The sequence below is a fragment of the Moschus berezovskii genome, chromosome X (assembly GCF_049115385.1).
Source record: "Moschus berezovskii isolate FMDL1 chromosome X, NW_MosBer_1.0, whole genome shotgun sequence".
NCBI classification, from domain to species: Eukaryota; Metazoa; Chordata; class Mammalia; order Artiodactyla; family Moschidae; genus Moschus; species Moschus berezovskii.
In genome coordinates this window covers 17506305-17521134 of record NC_142488.1, presented here as the reverse complement: position 1 = coordinate 17521134, position 14830 = coordinate 17506305, and the positions used below count along the sequence as shown (strand labels likewise).

Below are 14830 nucleotides of genomic sequence, written 5' to 3'. Positions count from 1 at the left end.
ACAGTGCCAAGAGTCACTGTATAACTGCCCTGGTGAAATGAAACCAAAATTCCAGGCACTGTGCTAGGTGCTCTATATTTTATAACATTTAATTCTTAGAACCTTGGGAGGGAAGTGCCATTTAAATATAAAGAAGATGTGGTGCTTTTCTTCTGGAACTTAGAAGGAGAGAAGAATGTCCACACAGATTTCTGTTATCAGGCAAAGTGACAAGTGCTAAAAAGAGGTGACAGGAACCCACTGTGGAATCCTAGAGAAGAAGCTACTAGTTCGTTACCAGGGGTCTGTAGAAAAGGGTCTTGGTACAGGTATTATTAAGACAAATGTCCTTCTGGAACAGGCTTCAAGGAATGTGAGAAAGTTCCAGAAGCAATTGAGCACGATAGAATAACAGGGGATGGGAGTATCTGCTATGGGGCAGGGAGGCGTGGGTCTGGGCGTGGGGTGGGGGGACAATACCTTTGTTCAAATCAGAACTCTGCCACCAGCTTTGGGGTTTTGAGCAAGTTAATGAAACTCTTTAAGCCTCAGTTTTCTCATTTTTACTATGTGACAGTAATACCAACTTCTTAGTGACTGGCATGTGGAAAGAAAGAAAGAGAGAGAGAAATAGAGAAAGAAAGGAAAGAAAGAAAGTGAAGTCTCTCAGTCGTGTCCGACTCTTTGCGACCCCATGGACTGTAGCCTACCAGGCTCCTCCGTCCGTGAGGTTTTCCAGGCAAGAATACTGGAGTGGGTTGCCATTCAGCACTCCGTAAATTGTAGCTGTTATTACTTAGTGGCGGAATGGTGCACGCGCATGGCTGTTGGAAAATAGCAAGTAAGGAGCGGTCCATCTAAAGGGCAGGGTGGCACAGATGTGTGCCGTGTGCTAAGTTGCATCAATCGTGTCCGATTCTTTGCGACCCTATGGACTGTAGCCCGCCAGGCTCTTCTGTCCATGGAGATTATCCAGGCAAGTATCCTGGAGTGGATTGCCATGCTCTCCTCCAGGGGATCTTCCCGAACGAGGGATCGAACCCCCGTCTCTAATGTCCCCTAAAATGGCAGGCGGGTTCTTTACCCCTAGTGCCACCTGGAAAGCCCCCGGCAAAGATTTAATGGGCCTTATTAAAGGCACATTTTGAAAGTTGGATTATTCCCGGATTTGTACCCAAAGCTGGTGTTGAATATGAGTACAAAACCCAGAAAACCTTAGACAAAGTCTGAACTCAAATCACTTACAGTCTACAAGTTTCCTATGGTAGAATTACTCTGGTGGCTACCAGTTCACTTATTTTTTTCGTATGTGTCGAAAAGGTACAGTTAGGTAGAAAGGGAGGGAGGCAAACCACCGCACTTGGCGTCCTGCCTGGTGTCCCCCTCCCCTGCGGGGGGAGCCAGGCTCTACTGCGCAGCCGTAGAAGCTTGGGTGGTTTGCGCACTTTCGCTTCCGCACCTCAGTCTGTGGCAGTTATTCCGCGAGCCGAGTCTCGTTCCGGCAGCAGCGCAGACGCCCAGCCTGAGGGTCCTGCCTCACAATGTCCGACGAGGAAGGTAAGATGCCCCCAAAGCTGACCCCCACTAGCTTTTTCCTCTCCTTACGTGGTTCGGGGAAAGGTTCTGATATGGTTTGAGCCCAGTCCGTTTAGACGGTTGCGTGGGCCACCACAGGACTGACTGGGTATCGGCCAGGGCGGGCCTGGTTATGGCCTCTCGGCTTCAGTCGCGTACTGGTCAGGCATACCCGGGTCTAGGGTGTTCGAGAGGCTCTGGCTGGTCCTGGGGCTTTTGGGGTCCCGGGGTTCATGGTGCCCCAGGGGTTAGAGGTGACCCAAAGCTTGTGGGTTCCCAGGGTTGAGGGTTCTGGGGCTTTTGGGAGTTCTGGGGTTCATGGAATCTCTGAGATTTAAGGTGATTTGGGGCTTCTGGAGTCCCGGGATTCATGGTTTCTCAGGGTTTGAGGTAATCTGGGGCTTTTGGGGTCCTGGAGTTCATGGTGTCCGTGAGGCTTGAGACTATCTAGATATAATGGAGTCCTAGGTTCATGGCGTCGCGGCATGATGTGATCCAGTTCATGGTGTCCCAGAGCATGCCAGGGGGTACAGGTTTTCTGGTGTCCTAGGGGCTCAAGAGGATTCTGGGGCTCAAGGCGGTTGCAGAGTTCATGGCATTCTGGGTAGGGGTTTAGGGGATCCTGAGGCTTTCAGGTCTCTGGCGTTTATGGCGTCTTTGGGACTTGACATGATCCCAGAGGACGTTGATTCTAATGGCGCCAGCATGTGGTGAGAGCCTGCCTTGTTTTCCGCGTGAGGGCGGCAGTTATTTCCAGGACCTCTAGTGGCGGTAGAATAGTCTCAATCCTCACGGTGCCAGAGGTTCGGCCACCTTGGTTGTTTACCGCACCCTCCAGAGGGCGGGTGCCACACTGGCACGCAAAGCAGTTGTGTGTAGCCGCAGTTTTATTATTTTGTTTACAGTTTTGAATTTTCTTTTTTTTCTCTCTCTTTTTTAAAACTTAATTTTAATTGGAGGCTAATTACCTTACAATATTGTATTGGTTTTGCCATACATTGACATGAATCTGCCCTGGGTGTACATGTGTTCCCCATCTTGAACCCCCCTCCCACCTCCCTCCCCATCCCATCCCTATGGTTCATCCCAGTACACCAGCCCCGAGCATCTTGTATCATGCATTGAACCTGGCCTGATGATTCGTTTCACATATGATAATATACATGCTTCAATGCCATTCTCCCAAACCATCCCACCCTCGCCTTCTCCCACAGAGTCCCAAAGACTGTTCTTTACATCTGTGTCTCTTTTGCTGTCTTGCATACAGGGTTATCATTACCACCTTTCTAAATTCCATGTATATGCGTTAGTATACTGTATTGGTGTTTTTCTTTCTGGCTTACTTCACTCTATATAATAGGCTCCAGTTTCATCTACCTCATTAGAACTGATTCAAAAGTATTCCTTTTAATGGCTGAGTAATACTCCATTGTGTATATGTTCCACAGCTTTCTTATCCATTTGTCTGCTGATGGACATCTAGGTTGCTTCCATGTCCTGCCTATTATAAACAGTGCTGCGATGAACATTGGGGTACACATGTCTCCTTCACTTCTGGTTTCCTTGGTGTGTATACCCAGCAGTGGGATTGCTGGGTTGTATGGCAGATCTATTTCCAATTTTTTAAGGAATTGCCACACTGTTCTCCATAGTGGCTGTACTAGTTTTTTGAACTTTATTGCAAGGCTTCTGGTGCTTGGGCCACCAGCAGCTGCATTGCACAGGAAAGTGATTTGGCTTAATGGCTGGGGCACTCCTGGAAGGAAAGGATTTGCTTTGCTGGCACAGCCAGTTCTAACCTCAAATTGTAGCAGCACTTTGGGGGATGGGGTGTCCGTCCTCTCCCCCCAACCCCCCCTCCAGGGATGTCGGAACATTGTGGGCTTTTGAGATTTAGCCACTTATTTTTTGAGTACTTTGTGCTGCTTTTCTGGAACAAATCCTTTATTCTTTCTTTTCTCTGTCAGAGGGGGTTGGGTTCCAAGAAGGACCAAGACTTTCAGCCATTATGTAGACTTTTAAAAAATATTGAAACTTTATTGTTATTTCCTTTTAGATTTGCATTTCGCTGAGGTAACATTGGTTCATAACATATGTTTCATGTGTGCCTTATATTTCTATTTCTGTATACCCTACAGCATACTCAGCACCAACATTTTATGTGGAATTTTCAGTTTATAGAATTGACAAGCTAGCGAGTTGATTCATTATAACATCTTTTGAGATTGGGGCGTTGACTTTGAGGCTGTGTTTGATCAAAGACAGATTGGGCAGCCTCTGTGTTTTATGGTAAATATGCAAATTAAGAGAAAGAAAATAAAGATATATGTATGGAGAAATCCCGGCGCAGAGTGCATTCTTTGCTTCAAGAGGGCAGATGCAGGAGTCAGAGAACACTGCAAAATGTGAGGACCCTTCTGAGCGAGCTCCAGGACCAACCTGCCGGCTGTATGGGTTGTTGAGCATGGTTCGGTAGAAAAGACTTAATTTAGTAAGTTGAGGATAGCTTCCCTCCCTCCTCTACCCAGTTTTCTCCGAATTAGGACTGCTCCCAGGTTTTATAACAGGAGGTCGTCAACTGGTTTAATGTTTACAAGTAGAGATTTTACAAGCATCTTTTGTATGCATTGTTTTATAAAGCAGGGCATGGGGTCAGTTCAGTTTCAAGCCTGCCTGTAGCAAATGCAGGGCGACAGGACACAGTATTATCCTTTGGGATCAGGCAGACTTCGTAGTCTTTAAAGTTGATTGAGAGAGTAGAAAGACTGCTTTGTAGAGTCCTGACAGAAGATTTAGAAAGTGATTGTTCTGATGCACATTTTTGCTAAAAACAAAAAAAAAGAAAGGAATGATCTGGCCATTGTTATCTGTCCTGTTTAGTTGTGTATATTCTGTGTATATTCTTTGAAGTAGGCTTCCCTGGTGGCTAAGACAGTAAAGAATCTTCCTGCAATGCAGGAGACCTGGGTTCAACCCCTGGGTTGGGAAGATCCCCTGGAAAAGGGAATGGCAACCCTTTCCAGTATTCTTGCCTGGAGAATTCCATGGACTGAGGAGTCTGGCAAGCTACAGTCCATGGGATCACAAAGAATTGGGCATGATTGAGTGACTAACACTTTCACTTTTCATTTTTTGCAGTAGTTGTTATATGAAAGGCAGGTTTCAGCCCTCATCATTGTGAAGTGTGTTACTTGATAAATTCATGGCAACTTAGTTCCTTGCATCTTGGGAGCATAATCTTCAAACAACTTCTAAATGTTATAGTGTCTTAAAAATTGCCTGTGAAGGCTATGCGTCTACCTAAAGAAATTAATTGGAATTTTGCAAATTAACTGAGAAACCATAGTGGAATTGTCAATTGCTTTACTCATACTAGTTTGAAAGATCTGTTGATGTACAAAAGCTTATCTTAAATATAAAATTTCAATTGCCTTTGCTTTTGTTATTTTCTTTTGATTTTTGAAGTCTAAACTTTATTGTAGAGTATCTTAACAAATACAAAGAAATCTAATGAAGATAATTTTGCCACCCAGAAATAGTGACATAGAGATAACCATTGGTATGTTTCCTTCAGCTCTCAAAGTTAAGATTATGCTGTATTTTTCTGCTTTGAATCTTTTCGCTCCTTTAAGATTATTTCACAAGCATTTCTAATATTAATAAATGTTGAGAATGTTCTTCTCATTGTCAATATACCATTCTATCATATAGAACTACCATAATTTATTTAACCAGTTTCCTTTTGTTTGGATACCAGGTAGTTTCTAAAGTTTTGTTTTATTTCTTTGAGGACTATTAAGTAGATAGAGTTCACTGCAACTCTCCAAAGCCAACCCCAAAGTTTTATGGATGACAAAGCAGAGGCAAAAGAGTAGATATATCTGGCCCAGAGTTCATATCTCTGGATAGCTAGAGAGCCTGAATTGTAACCTACACTACGTGACTCCTAATTTAGTACCATTTTCACACCATCTTACACTGGCTCATTACTTTATTCTAGTACTTTGGTCTATTTGAAATAAATATACTGAATCCAAAATATATAAGTTAATACTTAAAGCTTAAACATGTTCTTTTTTCAGACCAACTTTAGGAAATAAGAAAGCTCATTTATATACTTTACAGTTTGCATATTGTGCTATCTTTTGTATTCATTAAAATACGAAGTTTGCCAAGTTTATATTTCACAGGTAGTTTACTTGTAGTCATCTATTTCACATTTTGTGAGAGTCAATTTATATTTAATTTTTGATAATAATATTACTTTTGTATGTTATTTCTCCATTATTTAGTATCCTAAAGATTAATATTAATTTTTAGAGAACAAGTTTGGAAATTCATGGTCACCCCAGAGTGTGGTTGTATAATCTTAGTTGTATCATTTAAAAGTTAAAAGCACATCACTGAACACAGTACATGGGCCAGGTGGTCTAATTTCTTAAAGGAGAAGAAATTTATTGCTCTTTAGAATTTAAGGTCCTAGAAATAATACTATTTGTGTTTATGTATACATATATCTCTCTAAGCTTTATACTAAGCAATTGATTTCTTAGCTAACTTGGCGATGATTGGAGATATGAAAATATTTAATTTGTTTCAGCTAAAATGTTTCTTAAACACTCCATAACTTCATAAGGTAGTTTTCGCTAGAAACTTTTTATTTAATGTGGCATCTGATCTACACATTCTCTTTGCTTCTTCTTAGATTGTGTAGTTTTATCTGTTGGAGACGACAGTGATGATGATGATGATAATGATGTTGAAGTTGTGATAATACAAGACTCTGATACAGATATTACTGAGGACTCACTTTCTGATGATGAAGTTTTGGTTCTACTAACAGATTCTGACGATGACAGTGATTTCCCTGAGGAACTGCCTGAATTTTCATATGGTAATTTCGTTAAGTTTCCGCCTGTGCGAAATTTTGATCCCCAGTCCCCATTTCCAGTAAATTGCTTAAACATTCCTCTAACTCTTACCATATTTCTTTATTATCAGAAGGCCAAGCTGATAGCACAGTATTTAGTTGTGCTTGCATTTTCCATCTATTTAAGCTCTGTCATGTCTCCTTTACTGTTTTTGTTCTATGGGGAGTGGGGAGGTAGCCTTGGAAAGCACTGGGGAGAGTATATTTTGTCTCTGAAAAATTATTTATACCTGGCAACTAAAATTATAACTATTTGGTGGCAAAGCTAAAATTGAACTTTTGGGAGAAACAGCTTGGGTCAAGAGTCCATGGAATAGATGACATGATTTTCTATGTTGAAGGTCTTAAAGAATCACCAAAAAACCTCCTAAGCAATTATAGCAAGCAATTATATAATTGATAAATTAATAAATAGCAGTTATAAGCAAGGTTCTCAGGATACAAGGTTAATGCCAATACCTTCCCTGTATACAAGCAATAAACATTTGGAACTTGAAATTCAAAACACAGCATTTTATTTACATTAGCACCCAAGAAAAAGTCCATGGAAAGTAGAATCCTGCAACCAGAACTCTAGCTACTTGTCGTCCTGGTGGTTGCTTCTCAGCCACAATCACAAGGAAATGGGAGACCCATTGCCTCCTCACTTATACACAGAGCCAGGAGACATTAACCCCTTGGGAACATCCCCTCATTAACTATATGACAGTATGCTCTTCGCCGTTTGCATAGAGAATTGGGTTTACTACTCTTTAAAACATTGAAATATTGCTGCTTTGATTGGAGGTTAGCAAACTTTTTCTGTAAAGGGCCAGATAGTAAATATTTTAAGATTTGCAGTTGTAAGGCCTCTTGTTGCAGCTACTCAATTCTGCTGTTGAAACAGGAAAAGAACATTATATGAGTAGACGAGTATATGGCTGTGTTTCTCTCAAACTTTATAGATGCTGAAATTTGAATTTACTGTAATTTTTCCATTTCATGTCTTCTTTTGTTTGTGTTTTTTAAAATTTAAAGCTTAAAAATGTGGGGAAAAAAACCCTTCAGCTAAAACCATTTGTAGCTCCTGGGCTACATAAAAACAGGCAGCAGGGTGGGTTTGGTCTGCAGGCTGTAGTTTGCCAACCCTGGTCTAAATGATGCCAGAAGTCATCACTTTTTATTGGTTCTGGTTTTAAAACTATATACAGGACCAACAGGATGCTTTCTTAGTGTATTATAAATATCAACAACAGCCCTCCTTAGTGTGGAAAGAAATAGAGGAGAATTTTCAGTTGTGGATACCCTTTTACCTATCATTTCTGCTTCTAAGAATTTATCCCACAGAACTACTTGCAGAAGTGCAAGACTGTTCAGCCATGTTCTTTGCCAGAGGGAAAACTTTAGAAGCAACTTGAATATACATGAGTTAGGGACTGGTTAAATAAATTATGCATGGCCTATTTGCATGATAGGAAACTGAGAAGCTGTTAAAGTGATTGCAGTATACCTAGAGGATTTTATTTGAGAAGACCAATACATGTTTAGTAGAAAAAGGAGGTTGCAAAGCAGTACTTATAGTTGGATCCCTTTTATCTTATCTAATGAAAGAAAAATTTAGGAGATTTCAGAGAAGGTGGCTAGGTAGTTTTCTTATTATGGTAAAATATATATATTTACAATTTTAATCATTTGTAAGTGTTCAGGGTAGCATAAGACAGCCTAATTGTTGTTGCTCAGTTGCCAAGTTGTGTCCAACTCTCCATGACCCCATGGACTGCAGCACGCTAGACCTCCCTGCCCCTCACCATCTCCTGGAGTTTGCCCAAGTTCAGGTCCATTGAATTGGTGATGCCATTCAAACATCCTCTGTCTCCTTCTTCTCCTTCTGCCCTCAATCTTTCCCATCATCAGAGTCTTTTCCAGTGAGTTAGCTGTTTGTATCAGGTGGCCAAATAATTGGAGCTTCAGCTTCAGCATCAGTCCCTCCAAAGAGTATTCAGGGTTGATTTCCTTTAAGATTGACTGGTTTGATCTGCTTGCTTTCCAAGGGACTCCCAAGAGTCTTCTCCAGCACCATAGTTCAAAAGCATCAATTCTTATGGTGCTCTGCCTTCTTTATTGTTCAGCTCTCACATCTGTACATGACTACTAGAAAGACCATAGGCTTGACAGAGGAAATCTGTCAGTGCTTCCACCTTTTCCCTTTGCCATAAAGTGATAGGACCAGATGCCATGATCTTAGTTTTTTTAATATGTAGTTTTAAGGTGACTATGCTTTCTCTTGGCAGAATTCTGTTAGCCTTTGCTCTGCTTCATTTTGTATTCCACGGCCAAACTTGCCTGTTACTCCAGGTATCTCTTGACTTCCTACTTCCAATCTCCTGTGATGAATAGGACATCTTTTTTTTGGTGTTAGTTGTAGGAGGTCTTTTAACTCTTCATAGAACTGATTAACTTCAGCTTCTTCAGCATGAGTGGTAGAGGCATGGTCTTGGGTTACTGTGATGTTGAATGGTTTGCCTTGGAAAAGAACTGAGATCATTCTGTCATTTTTAAGGTTGCACCAAGTACTGCATTTCGGACTCTTTTGTTGATTTATGAGGGCTACTCCATTTCTTCTAAGGGATTCTTGCCCACAGTAGTAGGTATAATGGTCATCTGAATTAAATTCACCCATTGCTGTCCATTTTAGTTCACTGATTCCTAAAATTTTGATGTTCACTCTTGCCATCTTCTGTTTGACCGCTTCTAATTTGCCTTGATTCATGGACCTAACATTCCAGGCTCCTATGCAATACTGTTCTTTACATCATTAGATTTTACTTTCCTCACGAATCACATCCACAGCTTAGTGTCAATTCCCCTTTGGCCCAGCCGCTTCATTCTTTTTGGTGGTATTAGTCATCCTCTGCTCTTCCCCAGTAGCATACTGGACACCTTCCGACCTGGGGGGTTCCTCTTTCAGTGTCTTATCTTTTTGCCTTTTTGTATGGTTCATGGGGTTCTCACAGCTAGTGTACTGGAGTGGTTTGGCATTTCCGCCTCCAGACAGCCTAATAGCTCTGGTTAAGATTTTTAGTATAATGTTGATAGTGGTGAAAGTGGGCATCCTTTTCTTGCTCCTGATCGTAGGGGAAAAGCTTTCGAGTCACTCACCACTGAATGTGATGTTAGCTGTGGGTTTTTCATAAATACCATTTATCTAGTTGTGGAATTTCCCCTCTGTTCCTGGCTTTCTGAGAATTTTTGTAAGAAATGATGTTGGATTTTGTCTGATGTCTTTTTGGCATTAATTGATATGATCATGTTTTTTTCCCCTCTTTATTCTATTAATGTGATGTGTTACATTGATTGGTTTTCTTATGTTAAACCAACCTTGCATTCCTAGGATAAATCCTTCTTGGTCATGGTGAATAATTCTTTTAATATGCTGTTGGATTAGACTTGCTAATATTTTGATGAGGATTTTTACATCTGTATTCATAAGGGATATTGGCCTGTTTTTTTTTTCTTATAATGTCTTTATCTGACTTTGGTATCAGGGTGTAATTCTTAAATTTTTTGGAAGAGTTTGAGAAGGATTGGTGTGTTAATTTCTCCTTAAATGTTTGGTAGAATCCAGCATTGAGGTCCTCTGGTCCAGACCTTTTCTTTACTGGGAGATTTGTGGTGATTGATTCAATCTTTTAAATTGTTATAGATCTGTTGAGATTTTTTTTTCCTTGGGGCAGTTTAGATAATTTTTTAAGTTATAAGGACAGATTATTTTCTCACATACCAGCATCAAACAATTTAGAAGATATATAGGGAAAAAACCCCAACAGAGAATGGCTACAAATAAATATTTTAAATTGTAAGGAATAAAAAAGTAACAGAACCTATATGAAAAGAAAGCACATACTTTACTGAGGGTCATGAAACAAGGCTTGAGTAAGTGGAGAAACACAAATTTTTCCTGGTTGAAAAAAAAATACCCTAGTGTACCTTTTTTTTTTTTAATTGGAGGCTAATTACTTTACAATATTGTGTTGGTTTTGCCATACATTGACATGAATCCGCCCCGGGTATGCATCTGTTCCCCATCTTGAACCCACCTCCCTCCCCATATGGAAAACCTATTTAATGGACAGGTGGTAATTTACCATATCAAACACACAAAACATATAAAAGTACAATTATTGAAATATTATGGTACTAGTTTTGAAGTAGGGAGCCAGATTTAATGCAATAGGAAGATCATAAACAGAATAAAGAATTTAGAGTTAATATACTACAGTATATTAATATGAATAACATATTACATAGCAAATCATGCTGGCATGGATGGTTAACTATTAGAAATGGGGAAGCCCACTTGATTTTGCCTCACATCACTCTTAAATAACTTCAAGATAAATTAAAGAGCTGAACATGCAGTAAATGGAAGTATGGAAGACTAGATGAAAGCATAGTTGAATGTTTTTTTCTAATACTAGTGGAAGATTGAGTATAGAAGCAGTTCAAGAAAGCACAAAAATATTAATGCATTTGATAAAGTTAAGGACAAATTACCCCTCCCTATCTCACAAACTCAGACCTCAAAAGTCACATCAATACCTGGGAAAAGTATTTCCTGAAAATATGCATTTTCCAGAGTTACTACCCTTAAGATAGCAAGAATCATGCAAATCAAACAGGAAACACTGAAACTCTAATAGGGCAATGAGCAGAGGACATGGACATGAAAAATAACAAGTTACAGGACAAGAAATCTTAATAGAAAACATCTGAAAAATATTCAATTGCATTACTAACAAGATATATATATATATATATATATATATATGAATGGGATACAAAAATGAGATAAACTTTGATCAATCAGATTAGCAATTTTTACCTGATTTGTTTTAGTGTTAATGGAGAAAAACAATTGCACTACAGTTTTTATGAATGTAAATTAGTGTAATGTTTTTGGACATTTTGGCAGCACCTGTCAAGAGCCCCTGAAAGATTCATAGCCTTTGACCTAGGGATTCTTCTATATATCCATTATAAGGAACTACTCAGAGATATACATAACTATTTACATTTGAATGTGTACACATCATTATAGCAGAATAGTGAGCAATTGGAAGCCGTATTAATGTCCTGCAACAGAAAACAAATAACATAACCTGTGGACATACACATAATAGAATATTATGCAGGCATTTAAAATATTTTAAAAGTTATAAATGGCATGTAAAATTGCTCAGTGTACAGTATGGGTCAAAGTACTATATGAAATAAAGAGAGAGTAAAAAAAGAAAAGGAATTGTATTTCAGGGTTATGATATTTATTAGTGATGGATACTGAATGAGGAATTCCCCAGGTTGGTAGGTGCCCAGTATTCTACTGGAGATCAGTGGAGAAGTAACTCCAGAAAGAATGAAGGGATGGAGCCAAAGCAAAACCAATACCCGGGTGTGGACGTGACTGGTGATAGAAGCAAGGTCCGATGCTGTAAAGAGCAATATTGCATAGGAACCTGGAATGTTAGGTCCATGAATCAAGGCAAATTGGAAGTGGTCAAACAGGAGATGACAAGAGTGAACGTAGACATTCTAGGAATCAGTGAACTAAAATGGACTGGAATGGGTGAATTTAACTCAGATGACCATTATATCTACTACTGTGGGCAGGAATCCCTTAGAAGAAATGGAGTAGCTGTCATGGTCAACAAAAGAGTCCGAAATGCAGTACTTGGATGCAGTCTCAAAAATGACAGAATGATCTCTGTTCGTTTCCAAGGCAAACCATTCAGTATTATAGTAATCCAAGCCTATGCCCCAACCAGTAACGCTGAAGAAGCCAAAGTCGAACGGTTCTATGAAGACCCACAAGACCTTTTAGAACTAACACCCAAAAAAGATGTCCTTTTCATTATAGGGGACTGGAATGCAAAAGTAGGAAGTCAAGAAACACCTGGAGACTCATGCTCTGTTCATTTGTTTTCAGCACTTATGCTGTAGCTTTTAGATTGTAAAACATTTGCTTCACAATTTAGAACTGTGTTTGTTCTGGGTTCTTATTCATACTTGTGGGCAATAAAGTCCTTCAATTTTTAAAAGTTTATCCTAAATCACTAATAGAAGAATTCTCATTTTGTTGTTCTCTAAAATTCAGCTAGAACTCCCAATTCAACCTGACTTGGCATTCTGAAAACATATCCATCCATATTAAATTTATTAAATCAGTAAGAGTGTTAAGTAACTTTTTTATGCATTTGCTTTTCAGAAATTGAAGATTTTGCAGCATTAAATAACCAAGTAGTTTCATGTCTGGCAAGTTTAAAAAGAGGTAACCCTGACTCAGAGGAAGTGGAGTCTATGCCATTGTGCAAAAAAGGGCGACTATCTCTTCCAGAAGACAATTGCATGGTTTGTACAGTAAAGTGAAAATTTTTCTTTTTTTCATTCAGCTTTATTTCTTTTAATAGATTGAGTTTAATTTCATACAGTGAAATGCACAGATCTTAAGTATAACTTGAGATCTTAAGTTCAGTGAGTTTCAACAAATATGTATGCCCCCCTCTATCAAGGTAAAGAATATTTACATCATCTCAGAAAGTTCCCTCATAACTGTTCCCAGTAAGTCTCCATCCGCTTGAGCCTTGAAATACCATTCTGATGTTTTTTCCATCATAGATTAGTTTTGCCTCTTCTAGAACTTTATAATTAAAATCACACAGTGTGCATTCTTTCATGCCATGGTCTCTTTTCCTTAGAGTAATGTTTTGAAATTCATCTGGTTGTAGCAATGTTTCATTTCCATTTATTACTGAGTAATATTCCATTGTATGAATATCTATGATTTGTTTATTCATTCTCCTTTTAATGGACATTAGGGTTGTTTCCAGTTTGTGGTTATTACGAGTAAAGTGGCTATGAATATTATTATGGGAGTCCCTTTGTCAACATAGGTTTACATTTAATTTGGGTAAATCCTCAGGAGTAGAGATACTGGGTCACAGGGTAGATTAAGGTTTATAAGAAACTGACAAATGGTTTTTTGAAGTGGTTGTGCTATTTTACATTTTCATCATATTGTGCTATGCTTTTAGATCTCTGAAGTTGAATAAAATAGATTATTAAACTGTTTATAATTAAGTTTAACAGAAAATACAGTAATTTACTTACATAAGGATGAGGATAGTAATACCACCTAATTAGTGTAGGCAGTTCTTTTAACTTCTGTCAGCCCCAATGTTTTAATCTTTGGGGGATAGTGTTATTTGCCTTCCAAGAGCCATGGTTTTTGACATACTTATGTGGAAGTACTTTGAAAAGCATAAAGCATTGTAGAAGGGTAAGATGAAAATATTGTTTTTATAATTACTGATCTATTATAATTCCATAAAATTTTTACTGCCTAATAAATTTGTAATGCGGGGCTAATTCAGATAATTTTAAAAACAAAGACACTGATAATTACTTGGTATAGTTCTATCAAAATTATCCTTATAATCCATAATTTAGCCTTAGAATAAAGAGTTATTATAATTAAATGGCTATTTGCTGTCTGTTTACTTATTTATACTGTGTTTTATTCCAAAAAGGGATTTAAGGTGTCTTAGAGTAATTTTATTAAGAAAAACAGGTGCTTAAGTGCTTCCTGCTTTGTCCACAGAGTGTCACTGTTGGATTATTTGAAAGTTAAAAGTCATATAACATTTAGTTCTTTGTGATTAGAAATATTTGTTTTTAAAGCAGTTCTGGTGCCAGATTACTAGACTAGTCTTTCCATCCTGAAGTACATAAGGAGTTAAGCTTAATGGAAAATGTCTTAACTATAGTTGTCTTAATGAGAAAACAGTTCTGCAAATATCTTTCCATGTTATTGTAATGCCTGCAGTGGGCAGAGGTCCTTTAGGCCTTTGATGCTTGTAAGCGAAATTGAAGTCTTAAAGCTTTTCTTTCGATTCTTTCTTTTATATTTCCTTTTGGTTTATTAATAAATCCTCCCTCTGTAGGAACATGAACACCTGATTGTGAAGAAGGTGGAAGTGTCATTAATGAATGTACATCAGACTGAATATTTTTGTAGTATTAATTGATAATTGCTAAATATATTCACACTTGCTTTCATAAAGAAAATGATTAAAATTCTTTTCAGCTTTCATTTACTATGGAGTTACTCTGAACTTGTGACCCCAAGGAAATATTTCTCTTACATGAGTACTTTACCATTTTATTTCCCTCTTTTCCTTATCTAGTAGAAAGTCATAGCAGTTTTGTACCCTGCTTCAGTAAATTTTCTAATTTTTGAAATGGTTTTAGATTTATGGGGAATTCCCTGGTAGCTCAGATGGTAAAGCGTCTGCCTGCAATGCAGGAGACCTG

The 14830-nt window shown here is 38.6% G+C and overlaps 1 protein-coding gene across 1 annotated transcript in view; it reads left to right on the top strand.

Moving 5' to 3' along the window:
- Positions 1-1520: 1520 nt before the first annotated feature.
- Positions 1521-14830, top strand: part of BEND2 (BEN domain containing 2) — a 53000-nt gene continuing 39690 nt past the window's right edge. The window contains exons 1-3 of the mRNA XM_088834252.1: positions 1521-1536; positions 6260-6448; positions 12726-12868. Coding sequence (XP_088690378.1) covers positions 1521-1536; positions 6260-6448; positions 12726-12868 — 348 coding nt within the window. The remainder of the gene's footprint in view (positions 1537-6259; positions 6449-12725; positions 12869-14830) is intronic.